At 34.7% G+C, this 16,000-nt stretch overlaps 1 protein-coding gene across 1 annotated transcript; it reads left to right on the plus strand.

Moving 5' to 3' along the window:
* Positions 1 to 11,175: 11,175 nt before the first annotated feature.
* LOC127108068 (receptor-like protein kinase HSL1) lies at positions 11,176 to 15,058 on the plus strand. The gene is made up of 2 exons (XM_051045434.1): positions 11,176 to 13,988; positions 14,219 to 15,058. The coding sequence occupies exons 1-2, from the start codon at positions 11,372 to 11,374 to the stop codon at positions 14,608 to 14,610; spliced, it is 3,009 nt and encodes a 1,002-aa protein (XP_050901391.1). The 5' UTR covers positions 11,176 to 11,371; the 3' UTR covers positions 14,611 to 15,058.
* The last annotated feature ends 942 nt before the right edge of the window (positions 15,059 to 16,000 follow it).

The following is a 16,000-nucleotide window of genomic DNA, read 5'->3' on the forward strand; positions in this document are numbered from 1 at the left end:
AGGCCTTATGCCAGGTCTTTTATTTCCTTGATAAACAGACTGAAAATAAATACTGAGTTATAGCAGAACACCAACTGTTCTATTCCTCAGTATCTGCTGACAGGGATGAATGTCATAACATCCAGTTTGACATTCAATAAATCCTGTATTAGCTAAACATGCAGTATACTACTCAGAATGTCATGACATCAGCCAAGACATCAGAGTACAGCTAGATATTCTAACATACAATGTAGTCAAACAAACATCTCCACAGCATGTCATGACATCAGTCAAGACATTAGAATCCAGCTAGTATTTTACCATACAATACAGCCAATTAAACATCTACAGGGATGTACTGATCCCCTCAATGCCTGAGAGAGAAGGAAACTCTATGATGAATGCATGAGAGATTGTGAGGACCATCTAGGGCAAGCAAAATTTGATCAAATTATTAAGGAAGTTAATGGTGACATTTCTTCACCATGTAGTGAAACTGATTCAGAATCTTCATCATCGGGTTTTGTGGGCATTTTAATGAAGATGACCGAATCTTTTATTGACAAGGAAATCCTAAGCTATGACTATATCACACTTAACGATAACTACATTTTAAAACTCCGATCTAACAAACCGATTTCTTCAATCGGGAATGAAGAAGATGTTATGTTGGAACATTGTGTGATAGCTGAAAGAGTTTGCATCACTCGTCCAAGGGAATATCAGACGAATATTTTTATTTTTCTTAAGGGGTGATCGAGGATTTTAAGATTCGTATCCCTTTTACTGATTTTGAATTTGATCTCCTTAAAACCTTAAACATCACCCTTTCTCAACTATGCCCAAATGGATGGGGTTTTATTAAAGCTTTTGAACTTGTTTGTTAGGCAGTGAACATAATCCCTACTTTAGGCTTTTTCTTCTCTTTCTTTGGCATGAAAGGAGCAGACTAAGGAGGTTGGGTTTCCCTTAGTGGGGTCCTAGGGAAAAGTTCCATCCAGGCTTATACTACCAACTACGAAGACTTCAAAGATAAGTTTCTTCGAGTAAAAAGTGGAAAAATATGTCCCCAAGTTATGTATACGTTGGATGGGGATCATCGCTTCCTGATTTATTGGACGAATAACTTGTTGTTGGTGTCTGGCTTGATTATGACAAGCTAGACGATCTGGAAATTAAAGTTTTAGCTATTCTAGATGCCTTTCGGGTAGTAAAGGTCGAGGATTTACTAAACATGGCCGATGATCCGGAAAAAATCTCTAACTTTTTAGGTAATGCTTATATGTCTCTTGTTATACTATAACGATCTCTTTATTTCATTTCTCTGATCTTAGCCTCTCCTTATCTTTTAAGCCGAAATAACAAACCTCAAGCTGGTGGAACAAAAGAAGCTAATGGCTGAAGTGAGGGGCGAGGTGGGGGATAATAATCTGCCTTTAAGACCGACTTGTCTAACATCTAGACCCGGACCCTTAAGAGAAAGAAAGTAGATGTTGGGAAAGCAGCCCGAAGGGTTTCGGAGCCCAAGAATCTCTCTATCCACCCTCTTGGAGGATCAAAACCAAATTCTCCCAAGAGGATGAAAACTCTGATGGGTGACCCTGTAAGTCATACCGACTTGGAAGTCACCATCCTGATGCAGGATTTTGACGACAACTATAAATATAATATGTTAATCGATTTCAATTTTTGGTCCAACAACTTTGATGGACTAAAGTTTCTTTATGATCATTTGAAGGTGACAGAGGACATCAAGAAGGTGAAAAATATAGGTGCTCAATAGCTAACCCAAAATATAGGGGCCTACCTAATGAGGTTTGCTGTTATGACCCGAGGATTATTTGAAGTCAGTGATACTTATGAGCAGAATGAAATTCGTCTCACTAAGGATATAACCTAATTGAAGGATAACCTTAAGGTTCAGGCTAACAAGGTGGAAGATCTGAACAACCAACTGTTGAAAGTGAAGAAATAGAAAGAAACCGCAGAATCAAAATGTTTGGAACTTGAAACAACCACAACCGGCTTAATCCAAGATGTTGAACATGCTCAAGAGCTTAATGAGACACTGAATAAATCCTCGCAAGAGGCCCAGGTAGACCTGTTGTCAGCTGGCATTGAGGCTTTTGAGAGAGCTAAAGCTTAAGCGTTAAGCCTCAAACTTGACCTCAATGTGCTCGAGATAGATTTCTTTAAGACCGCGGTGGATGGCCGACTTGTAGATATGGAGGAAGCTTCTTCTGAAGTTGAGATTTATAAGGATACGACGATCAATGATTTGACCCCTAATACTCAAGAGGATAAACAATACGATGTTTAAATTTGTTTGTTTTTATTGTTAACCATCTATGATGATGCGCTTTTGTAATGTTTGGATAATATCCTTTTATTTCCAGTACAATGCTTAAGCCCCTATGAGGCCTTTTTGGGTATATTATTATTATTTTATCATCATTGTTCCCTGATTGCATGCATAGCCCTGAGCATATCTTAAGTTAGTTGTGTTTATATTTTAGTGGTATGTATCTGGACTCACCCGTGAAGTATATTAACTCGTTCCTTCTTTAATTATATCATAGGCCTTAGGTGAACTAATATACTTGTCGATGTTTTTAATTAACGTGGACCTTTTGGTTAAGTTGGCGGCTAATATAACCGGTTTGCTAAGGTTTCTTGTTGTCTTAGGCTTTCGATTTGGTCAGCGATGTTTAATTAACATAACCCAGCCATAAGTTTTTATTTACTTGAACGACTTGCCATAGGTTTCAATTTACTTGAACTTTATATTTGGTCAGAGGTTTTAATTAACATAACCCAATCAGAAGTTTACTTAACCGGCTTTCCAAAGTTCTCAATTTACCTGGACTTTTAAAATTTGGTTAGAGGTTTTGATTAAATAACCCGATCAGAGGTTTTAATTTACTTAACTGATTTACCAGAGGTTTAAATTTACTTGGACTTTTTAAATTTGGTCAGAGGTTTTGATTAACATAACTTGGTCAGAGGTTTCAATTTACTTAACTTATTTTCCATAGGTTTCAATTTACTTTTACTTTTTAAATTTGGTCAGAGATTTTGATTAACATAATCTGTTCAGAGGTTTCAATTTACATAAACGATTTGCCAGAGGTTTCAATTTACTTGGACTTGAAATTTGGTCAGAGGTTTTAATAAACATAACTCGGTCAGAGGTTTACTTAACCGACTTGCCAGAGGTTGCAACTTACTTGGACTTTTTAAATTTGGTCAAAGGTTTTAATTAACATAACCTGATTAGAGCTTTCAATTTACTTAACCGATTTTCCAGAGGTTTCAATTTACTTGGACTTTTTAAATTTGGTAAGAGATTTTGATTAACATAACACGGTCAGAGGTTTCAATTTACTTAACCGATTTTCCAGAGGTTTCAATTAACTTGGACTTTGAATTTGGTCAGAGGTTTTAATTAACATAGCTCGGTCAGAGGTTTACTTAACCTACTTGCCAGAAGTTCCAATTTATTTGGAATTTTTTAATTTGGTCAGAGGTTTTGATTAACATAACCCGATCAGAGGTTTCAATTTACTTCACATATTTGCTAGAGATTTCAATTTACTTGGACTTTTTAAATTTTGTTAGACGTTTTTATTAAAATAACTCGGTCAAAGGTTTCAATTTACTTAACCGATTTTCCACAGGTCGACAATGCCGAACATACTCATTGTTTCTAAGACTAGTCTGGTTTGCTACCTTTGAAAACTAAAAAGAGTGACACACATTAATATGAATTAAGGGTGCCTCCTTAAAAACCATTGCCCTAACAAGGGAAAAGAGTGTTACCCATAACTTTTATTTAATAAGAATATTACATGATTTTAACTATAATAAAATCTTTGGTTGACGATAATCCAAGCCCTTGGTACTTCTACTCCTTCTAAGGTTTCAAGCTTATAAGCTCTATTATTCAGCTTTTTCCGGATTCGATAAGGACCTTCCCAGTTCAGGGTGAGCTTTTATTTCTTCTTTGTATCTATAACTCTTTTTGAAACCAGGTCACCCTCCTAAAAGATTCTTATACGGACTCTAGTATTAAACCTCTAGGGCATTCTTTATTTTTTTGCACACTCTCTAACTTGAGCCATTGTTCTAATATCCTCTATGAGACCGACTGAGTTATCTAACTCTTCCTTGTTGAGATTATCATCAAAATTTACTTGATGCCAGGTAGGATTGTTAACTTCTATTGATATCATAGTGTCATCCCCATATACCATTCGAAAAGGGAGTTTCCTTAGTGGTTGAATGTGGAGTGGTGTGATATGACCATAAAATATCATGCAAATATTCGGTCCATAGTCTTTTTGCTTCATCTAGATTTTTCTTCATTCTTAATAGGATGATTTTATTTGTTGCTTCCGCTTGGCCATTATCCTGGGGGTGTTCAACAGAAATAAATCAAGTTTGTATGCCAAGGTGCCTTTAAAATTCTACCACAGGCGAGCTTGTGAACTGTGTGCCATTATCGGAAACAATCATCCTTTGTTAAACCAAAATGACATATGATATTCCTCTAGTAAAAACATCTTACTTTTTCCGCCGTGATCTGGGGTACAACCTCGACCTCCACCCATTTGGTGAAATAATCCACCACAACTATAAGAAATTTCAATTGTCTGGCAGCTAAGGGAAAAGGTTCGAGGGTATCAGATCTACATTAATAAAAAGGCCAATGGGAAATTACCGAGTGCAACAACTCAGCAGGGGAATGTATGAAAGGAGCATAAATCTTACATTTCTCATAACATTTCACGAATCATGCATAGTCTTGTAGCGTACTCGGCCAATAATACCTGACCTTGAGTATTTTTCCAGATAGCACCCTTCCCCCGACGTGACTTCCACACATTCCTTCATGCACCCCTTTCATTATGAGTCATACTTCCTCTTCAACGATACATCTTAGCATCAGAGAGGATCTTCCCATTTTTTAGATTTGGTCTACTACCACGAGGTATCTCACATATATCCTTTTGATGCACCGAACTTCTGTCTCTTCCTCCAGTAGCTTTTCTTGAGTTAGATATTGAATGATTGGTGTCATTCATCCCCGTATGTTCTCCAACATCATGATTTCCTCCATTTGCATGCTTGGAGCTTCCAATTTTTCTTCGTTCATTATTCTATTAAGACTGAGACCTTTTGTACTAGCTAACCGAGCTAGCAAATCGACTTTGACATTTTATTCCTAAGGGATATGTGATATTTCAAATTTCATGAACCCTTTGGTCAATTATAGAGTCCACTATAGATACTTGAGTAACATTGGATCTTTTGTTTGATAGTCTCCTTTGACTTGGTTCACGATCAATTGTGAATCGGCGTGAACTAGTAACTAGGTATCTGACTTCTTTAGCTAATCTTAAACTGACCATCATGGCCTCATACTCTGCTTGATTATTACTGGACTAGAAATTAAAGCATATAGATCACTCTAAGACCAACTCTCATGGTTCCTCCAACATTATTCCTTCTCCATTACCTTTGAGGTTAGATGAGTCGTCTACTGAAAGTACCCACTGCTCATATGATTCTTCTAGAATGGGCGAACTTAATTCTATTAGAAAATCCGTTAGTACTTGTGATTTGATATTATTCCTAGGTATGAATGTGATGTCGTAATCTGACATTTCTACGACACACGCTATCATCCTACCTGCCAAATTTGGCTTATTTCGAATTTGCTTTATGGGGTAGCTTGTCTTGACAATAATGGGATGGCCCTGAAAAATACTGTCTAAGTTTTATGGCGGTAATCACTACTGCCAGAGCTAGTCGCTTAATCCATGGGTAACAAATTTCCTCTCCTTTGAGAATCTTACTGACAAAGTAGACCAAACTTTCACCTTCGTCGCAGTCTTGAACCAATACAAAACTGATAACCATGTCTGATACCACCAAATACAATGTGAGGGGTGAATTTTCCTCCGGATGGACCAAGATCAGTGGGGAAAATAAGAAGTGCTTAAACTCTACAAACTCTTTCTCACATTCTTCTGCCCACTAAAAACTTGCCAATATTTTGATTGCGGCGAAGAAATGAATGGACTTAACGTCCGCGCAAAACATGAATTGGGATAGGGCGGCCAACCTCTCGGTTAGCTATTGAAATTCTTTTACCGATGTCAGGCTTCTCATGTTGATGATCACCTGCTAGTTATCTGGATTCGCATCTATTCCTCGATGTGTCAGCATGAAACTCAAGAACTTGCCAGCTTGCACCCGAAAGTCCATTTACCCGGGTTAAGTCTCATGTCAAATTTCCTTATTGATTTGAATGTTTCCTTTGTGTATTTTACATGATATTTCTCATATGGGGTCTTCATCACCATGTCGTCAACATATACTTCCAAATTTCTTCCTATTTGTGATGCGAACACCATATCCATCAGCCTTTGTTAAGTAGCCCCAACATTTTAAGACCGAATGTCGTAACTTCATAGTAATAATTGTTTTTATTAGTCATGAATGTTGTTTTGGAAGCATCCACCAGGTTCATACGTATTTGGTTATAACCCGAATAGGCATCCATGAATCTGAACAAACGGAAGTAGAATTCCCCATCAATGAGCCTATCGATGTGTGGCAATGGATAAGGGTTCTTCGGGTAAGTTTTGTTGAGGTCGGCGAAATCTACACACGTGCGCCACTTTCCAAATTTCTTTAATACCATGACGACATTAAACAACCAAGTAGGATATTTTATTTCCCAGATGAACCTGGCCTTCAGGAGTTTTCCTACTTATTCTGCGATAGCCTTTCATTTTTATTCTCCATCTTTGCGTTTCCTATGCGCTACAACTTTTGATGATGCATAAATAGAAAGTTGATGGCATACGATATCAGGGTCGATTTCGGGCATGTTTGAGGGTTTCCAATTGAATAGGTCGACATTGTCTCTCAATACCTTGATGATGTTTGTCTCCTCTTCCCTAGTGCTTTGCTGAAGTGTGTGAACACTCTCCTGCAAGGACTCATTCTGCTGGCGCAGATTCTCCACTATTATCAAAAGTTGAGCCATTTCTAGTGGAGTGCGGGGTTCACTCCTGTTGGAGGATGATCCAGACATCGTGTTATTGAGGTGTAGATGACATTTTTATGTAGCCTGGGAAAGTTTTACCGAGGTCCCACAGTGGGGGCCAAATATTCCTGATAAAAACTTTTTGGATAGTCTCCCCGAGGTAGTTAGGTGAGACAACAAATGTACTATAATTTAGATGATACTTGTTGCTTGTCCCTTCTTCCCTATGCGGGAAGCCTTTTTATACTCATCTCATTCTCTATTATCATTAAGAAGTATCTCATCAAGTTCCATGTTAAATGATAGTCATAACATCTGCCACTCTCATTATTATCATGTAACGTCTTCTTGATCACTTTCTGTAACTCTCATGAAACCTTAGAACTACCCCATAGTCGTTACGTCGATTTAGATATGTCTCCTAAAATACGTCTCTAATAATCCTACAACCCGGACTCCGACTTGTTTTGTCTATAACAACTCGGCACTTTGTCATTCTCTACAAAGACTCGGCATATTGACTCTCCATGATCAGCCTCAATGACTTATAACTAATAGCAACTTACTAATAGTTATTCACAAACATAGATATTGATTATATATATATATATATATATATATATATATATATATATATATATATATATATATATATATATATATATATATATATATATATATAAAATATGTCTTTAAGAGTCTTATAGAAAAATGATAAATAAAGATGAATTGAGTACATAATAGTTTTTAAACTTAGTTGATTGCTAGTTAATTAGAGATATAAAGATTTTTAAAGATATTTTCAAATTTTTTCAAATTGGAAAACATATTTAGTTCATGATTTCTGGATATTATTTATATAAAAAAACTGATATTATTATGCTAAATTGTAGTAATGATTAGAGTAATTATAATAGTCTAATATAGATGGTTGTAGTTATTTAAATTAGTACTCATATTACTATAAACTTGTAAGAATATTTCAGGTTGAAAATAGGTAGTTATCATGCCATGGAAGATAATATTACAATTTAAAATTTTAAGTGGGGGCACATGCCCACTTACTCTATGATGTAACTTTGTCCCCGATGAAACCAATTAGTGAAGGAAATAAAGCTCAACTAGATTTTGTGATAAAATCAATTCAACATCCAAAAAACATTCTTATCTTCATCTCTTTCAAATTTTCGTGGCGATAAGGTGAAAAGCTTATCATTACAAATAGACCAGATAGTCAATACCACAATATGTAAAATTATAATAAATTTACCCCTAAATTTAGCACTAGGACCTAAATAAAAAACTCAAAAAAAAATTAAGATCACAAAGAAGAAGCTAATACACCTCTAACCACCTAAAAATATCATATCAGACGTGGAAAGCAAGCTATAAGTTAGAAACAAATGGGAGGTCAACTCTACGAGATTTTCACATAAAGTACAAGAGGTCTATTAATGATCGTTAATGACCTTTCTTTTGAATAAATTTTCTTTAGAATAAATTTTATCACGATTTTTTTAAAATAAAAAACAACCACTTTAAAAGGGGCTAAGCTCTCCCAAATTATTGAGAGAGTTGGAAACATTCTCTACATAATTAATAAGGATATGACCACATGCAAAAAGAATTTGATAAGTAGACGTCCTAGTGAAAAAGGAATCTCTAACATGCCTCCACATCCACCTATCATTTTCCTCGTTAAATTGGATCTCTTGGAACGTTGAGAAGAACTAAACAACCATCGGTTCTTCATGAACAAAAAAAAGGTTGCCTTCATCTAAGGTCCCAAGTAATCATCCCTTAATCACATCTCCCTACCTCTCACACAGTTCCATCTTCAAATTGAGAAATAACGAAGAGTCTCAAAAATATATTCATGAGGGTATTTCCCTCAAGCCAACTGTGTTTTCAAAAAGAGGTCGTACCGGAGACACTCCTCTCCACTAGGTGGAGAATGTCTGATTCCCCAATAATTTATCCCCATGTTAGGATGAGATGACAATTTTTATTAGTTATTGATCATAGATAAAAATGAAAAAGGACCGAATCAAATACGATTTTTATTCAAATCTATCTTCGAAAAAATACAACATTTTTTTAATAATGTTATCTAATTATTATATATACTATTTCTATTATTCTTAATTCAATATTTTCCACTTTATATTTGTAATCAACCTGAATACATCAAATACCTCATAAATATATTTCACTAAATATACTTTTTTTGTCCACTTACACAATATTTTAAATATAAAAATATATGATAAAGTTAATTTAGTAAAATTATTTTTCTTACAACTTCATTTGTATAATTTTATTAATACATTCTTTTTTTTCTTCCTACTTTCATGTTGTAGATGATTCTGATCTCTACTACTTGCTTTATGAGAAGGAATTCTTTGATTTTATTGTTACACAAGTATTGTTGGCTAGGTGATTTTTATTTATTTATAATATACTTTTTGTACTAACCCTTATATTTGCTATTAAATTTTCTTTTTATAAAAATTATTATAGATTAAATAGTTAAATGTTCCAAACATATGGAGTAACAACTTTTTACACGAAAAGTTGATGCCTATATAGCTTATTAAAATGTAAAACAAAAGGAAGAAAATTTGACCTAAGGTATATCATCATAATATGTATGTTGTAACTAACACCAACATCAATGATGTATCATTTTCTTACCTGTTCAAAACTACACTTGTAATCGTTGTTAGTTGTTGTTACTTAGTAACTAACATTTCACTCACATTTTGTTTGTTTGTGTATAAAATTTTAAAAAGTGAAGGTAAACTCAATAAAAATAATAGAAAAAATATTTGACATGTTAATTCTTAATTAGACTATCTATCTACTTCATCTATCCCTTAACTATTATACGTCTTCAAAAAAAACTAGTCTATCAATATAGTATAAAAATATTTAAATGTAGTTAATTTATTATACTTTATTTTTTCATGTTTTAAAAAAGTTATTCATCTAAATTGATTTTTAATTTTTCTTTTGAAGAAAATATTTCACATCTCATATAAATTCTATTTGACTATAACTCATAATCACATTATTTTCCATTTATTTTGGTTAAAAATAAAATAGATGGATTTTATTGTTAAATTGAGAGCGAATTGTATGAATTTTATGTGATAATAAATTTGTGTCTTTAAAAAAAATTGAAAATATTACTTTTCAAAACATATTTAAAAAAATGTTATACATGAATATTTGTAAATATTCACGGGTATCTTATAACCCATATATTATCCTCTAAGTGGATACCTGCACAAATATAAAATGAATATGAATATCATATTTATTTAACCGGACTAACATAAATATCCACTTACATACCTAATTATCCACCATCTATAACGAAACAATTAATATTTAGGGATTATTTTGTTATTTTTTATTATAATTTTTATTTGAGTTGATTTTTTTCTTTATATTAATAGATTGAATTTACTTTTATAATTTATTTCTAGAAGTCATAGAAGTCATATAAGACGAAGACATTATAACTTTATTCAAGGTAAATATATGAATAATTTCTTTTATAAATATTATATTATACTAATTTATAGAATATGTGAAATTTAATCAATCACATTTAGATTTAAAATTGTTTCTCAATTTATTTGTTTATGCAAAATAGAATTTAAACAAACTAGTTGATTGGTCACAATTAAAAAAAGTTTAAATTCATGCTTTTAATAGGTTAAACTAAATATTTAATTTTTTAAATTGATCTAAAAATTTAAGCAAAATTTGATATTCATTTAAAAAGTTGTTTATACTATGAAATTGAAATCACCAAACTAATATTTCTTCCTCCGTCTCAAAATAATTGGTTTTTAATCTAAAAAATGTGTTTTAAAATAAGTATGGTTTCATTTTTTTTAATGTAACATTAATTTAATTATATCAATATTAACCCTAATTAATATTGTCTGTACTATTTTCTAGAAATTAATTTTTACTTCACACTTATGATAGGGCATGTGTAACTAATAATATTTTATAAAATTGATATATATTTTTTCTTCACTCAATATTTTTCTTAATCTATTTAAATAAATATCAATAACTTTAAACTCGGGTGAGGTTATTTCCACCCATAAGTACAAACATATTCCAAGTTCCAAGCAGTGGCAACTCAGCACTACATGTATTGTTTGTTTGTTCTTAAAAACCATCTCAGTAGTAATCAGTACCACTAGTACCATGCGTAGCAAACCACACTCAAATACTCTCTCTCTTTGAGATAAATAAATTGAGAACACTCTGAAACATTCCAAAACTGGACACAACCATTCACATTTCACAATGGAAGAAAAACATAAACCATTCTTAATGTTTTGCATTCTTCTATCAATGTTATCTCTACCAACAAACGTATCATCTTTAAACCAAGATGGGTTGTACCTGTACCAATTCAAACTCACCTTAGACGATCCCGACTCATCTCTCTCTTCATGGAACCCAACTGACACCACACCCTGCAACTGGTACGGTGTCCGCTGCGACTCCACAAACACCACCGTAACAGAACTCGACCTCTCCGACACCAACATCCAAGGCCCATTCACCGCGTCGATTCTCTGCCGTCTCCCCAACCTCTCCTCTATCAACCTCTTCAACAACTCCATTAACCAAACCTTCCCTCTCCAAATCTCCCTCTGTAAAAACCTCCTCCACCTCGACCTCTCCCAGAATCTCCTCACCGGTCCCCTCCCGGAATCTCTCCCCACCCTCCCTAATCTCCGCTACCTCGACCTCACCGGAAACAACTTCTCCGGTAACATACCACTCTCCTTCGGAACATTTCAAAAACTCCAAGTCCTCTCACTTGTTTCGAATCTTCTAGAAGGTACCATACCTCCATCTCTTGGAAACATCACTACTTTGAAAATGCTTAACCTTTCTTACAACCCGTTTTTCCCGGGTCGGATCCCGTCGGAGCTTGGAAACCTAACGAACCTCGAGGTTCTTTGGTTAACGCAATGCAACCTTGTTGGTGTCATTCCTGAAACTCTTGGGAAGCTTAAGAAGCTTAAGGACTTGGACCTTGCGTTGAATGATCTTTACGGTTCTATCCCGAGTTCACTCACTGAGTTAACGAGTTTGAGACAGATTGAGTTGTATAATAACTCGTTATCCGGTGAGTTGCCCAGGGGAATGGGGAAGCTTACGTCGTTGAGGCTTCTTGACGCGTCGATGAATCATTTGACGGGGAGGATTCCGGAGGAGCTTTGCTCGTTGCCGTTGGAGAGTCTTAATCTGTATGAGAATCGTTTTGAGGGTGAGTTGCCGGCGAGTATAGCTGACTCGCCTAATCTTTATGAGTTGAGATTGTTTGGAAACCGGCTTACCGGGAAGTTGCCGGAGAATCTCGGGAAACGTTCTCCTCTGAGGTGGCTTGACGTTTCGAGCAACCAGTTTTGGGGAAGTATTCCGACGAGTTTGTGTGATCTTGGTGAGTTGGAGGAGCTTTTGATGATATACAATTTGTTCACCGGTGAGATTCCGGCGAGTTTAGGGACGTGTCAGAGCTTGTCGCGTGTACGTCTAGGTTATAATAGGTTTTCCGGCGAGGTTCCGGCGGGGATCTGGGGTCTTCCTCATGTGTATCTTCTCGAACTTGCTCATAACTCGTTTTCCGGTTCCATTTCGAAGACCATTGCCGGAGCAGGGAACCTTTCATTGTTGATTTTATCGAAGAACAACTTCTCGGGTACTGTTCCCGATGAGGTTGGGTGGTTGGAAAATCTGGTCGAGTTTTCTGCCGCTGATAACATGTTCAGTGGCTCACTTCCAGATAGTTTGGTCAATCTTGGGCAGCTTGGGATTCTTGATTTTCACAACAACAGGCTCTCTGGGGAACTACCAAAGGGGATTCATTCTTGGAAAAAGCTCAATGATTTGAATTTGGCCAACAATGGAATTGGTGGAAAGATTCCTGATGAGATTGGTAGCTTATCGGTTCTTAATTTTCTTGATCTTTCGCGTAATCAGTTTGCAGGAAAAATCCCTCATGGGTTGCAGAATCTAAAGCTCAATCAGCTGAACTTTTCGTTTAATCGTCTTTCGGGTGAACTTCCTCCTCAATTGGCTAAGGAAATGTACAAGTCTAGTTTCTTGGGAAACCCTGGTTTGTGTGGAGATTTGAAAGGTTTGTGTGATGGTAGGAATGAAGTGAAGAATTTGGGTTATGTTTGGTTGCTTCGAGCAATTTTTCTTCTCGCCGTTTTGGTGTTCCTAGTTGGTGTTGTCTGGTTCTATTTTAGGTACAAGAATTTCAAGGAAGCAAAAAGGGCCATTGATAAATCAAAATGGACTTTAATGTCGTTCCATAAGCTGGGTTTTGGGGAAGACGAGATTTTGAATTGTCTTGATGAAGATAATGTCATTGGAAGTGGCTCATCAGGAAAGGTTTACAAGGTTGTACTTAACAGCGGGGAAGCTGTTGCTGTGAAGAAGATATGGGGAGGGGCCAGAAAGGAAGTGGAGAGTGGTGATGTTGAGAAGGGTAGGGTTCAAGACAATGCTTTTGATGCAGAGGTTGAAACATTGGGGAAAATCCGACACAAGAACATTGTCAAGTTATGGTGTTGCTGTACCACTAGGGATTGCCAGCTTTTGGTTTATGAGTATATGCAAAATGGTAGTCTCGGTGATTTGCTTCATAGCAGTAAAGGAGGGTTGTTGGAATGGCCAACAAGATACAAGATAGCTGTGGATGCTGCGGATGGACTCTCTTATCTCCATCATGACTGTGTTCCCGCAATCGTTCATAGAGATGTTAAATCTAACAATATCTTGTTGGATGGTGACTTTGGTGCAAGGGTGGCCGATTTTGGATTAGCTAAGGTTGTCGAAACCACAGGGAAAGGAATTAAATCCATGTCCATCATAGCTGGTTCATGTGGCTATATTGCACCAGGTTAGCAGAAATTTCTTGTTATCTTATTTCATTTCATTCTTTCTAATTATGTTCTATGTAATTTCTGATACACATTTTGCGGTAATACTTGTTTTGCTGTGATTTGACTTGTAGTATAGTAAATGGCATTTAGTTTCATATGGTTCACATTGTTGCCTATTAAAAGTTTCCTAATGTTTAGTATTTGTGTTTCTTTGGATACAAATTGACATGATCCATTTCATTTGCAGAATATGCGTACACGCTTAGAGTGAACGAGAAGAGCGACATTTATAGTTTTGGTGTTGTAATACTTGAATTGGTTACCGGAAGACGGCCGGTGGATCCTGAATTCGGTGAGAAAGATTTGGTAAAATGGGTTTGCACTACATTGGATCAGAAAGGTGTGGATCATGTAATTGACTCGAGGCTGGATTCATGTTTCAAAGATGAAATTTGCAAGGTTTTCAACATTGGCCTAATGTGCACTAGTCCTCTTCCAATCAACCGGCCTTCAATGAGAAGAGTAGTGAAGATGTTGCAAGAGGTAGGAATAGAGAACCAAATGAAACCTGCCAAGAAAGATGGAAAATTAACCCCTTATTACTATGATGATGCCTCAGATCATGGAAGTGTTGTTTGAATCAATCATGTCCTTGCAAGGGTTGGATTATTTGATTCTGAATGGGAGTTTGAAGCATTTACTATATAGTACTATATAAGCCAACTTCCCTCCATGTTTTCCATGCATGATGCTCTTTGATTTACAAAGTGGACTAGAGAAAAGGGGTAGTTTTGTTATTAAATTAGAGGCTTGAGGAGTGGATATTTTACCCTATAAAGTAGTCCTAATCAAGGCAAAATCCTGCCACAAATATAAGTTGGTGTTAGCTAGTTGTATTTTTACTAACTCTTGTATTCAGGAAATATATTTCCATACTAAAAAGAAAACAATTTCTGTCAATTTCTGTTAGGTAAATTTGTTAAAAGATTTTTACCTGCCTCTTGAGTGGGTTTGGTAGGTGGCTTCAAAATTGTGACATTTGTTTGGTTTTTCATATCTCTTTAGTAAAGGGGAAGGTGTTATATTATTGGAAGGTGTTACTATTGGACTAAAGGAGAATCTAAGTGGAATCAAACTTAAATACACATTAATAACTTTTGCCCTTTCATACATATCAATGATAATATTGAAAGAAAATAAAACTAAATAGAAGTTTAGCCAGACTATTATCATTATTTTACAAGTTTGTAAACCTAGTTATATTTAATTATTTTGAGCAGCAGAATTTGTTATTTTGGGGAGCTAATTTTGTATCCATGATGCCTCTTTTCATGGGTGAATGGCCTCTAGAATTTAGCATAGCGTGTGAGAAAAACTGGTTTTGAATGACTATAAAATTGATTTAGATTAAGTGATGAAAAGTTAAAATGATTTATATTTCAATACCAAAATGGAAACCAAAAGTACAGTTACTAATTTACAATTACTATTAAGAACCTGAAAGTTGAATATTGATGTTTTTTTTTTGTGCCGGTTGACGAGTTTTTGCTTCAAATGCACTACTATTGAATTTTTATGCCCCATTATGAAAATTATTTTCCAATCTATCCTCTTTTCTAGTTAAGGCTCGTCACTTGAAGTGACGAGGGGATGAAGAAGTTTTTTTTGCTGTGTGAGCTCGTCACTTGAAGTGACGAGGAGATGAAATTTTTTTTTATTTTTTTTATTTTTTAATATTTTAAATAATTTATTAAATACTAATAATAATTAATATAATTGTTTTTTAAATATTAATTCTATATTTAATTAATATAATTGATTTAATTAAAAATAATAATAATTTTTTTATTATAATAAAAAAATTGTGATATTATTATTAAATAGTAAATAATTATATTTTAAATAGTAAATAATTATAGTTTTTAATTGATTTAATTATATAATTATAGTTATAGTTTTTAATTGATTTAATTGATATAATTGTGATAATTATAGTTTTTAATTGATATAATTGTGATAATTTTTAATT

The sequence above is a fragment of the Lathyrus oleraceus genome, chromosome 7, assembly GCF_024323335.1.
Source record: "Lathyrus oleraceus cultivar Zhongwan6 chromosome 7, CAAS_Psat_ZW6_1.0, whole genome shotgun sequence".
Taxonomy (NCBI): domain Eukaryota; kingdom Viridiplantae; phylum Streptophyta; class Magnoliopsida; order Fabales; family Fabaceae; genus Lathyrus; species Lathyrus oleraceus.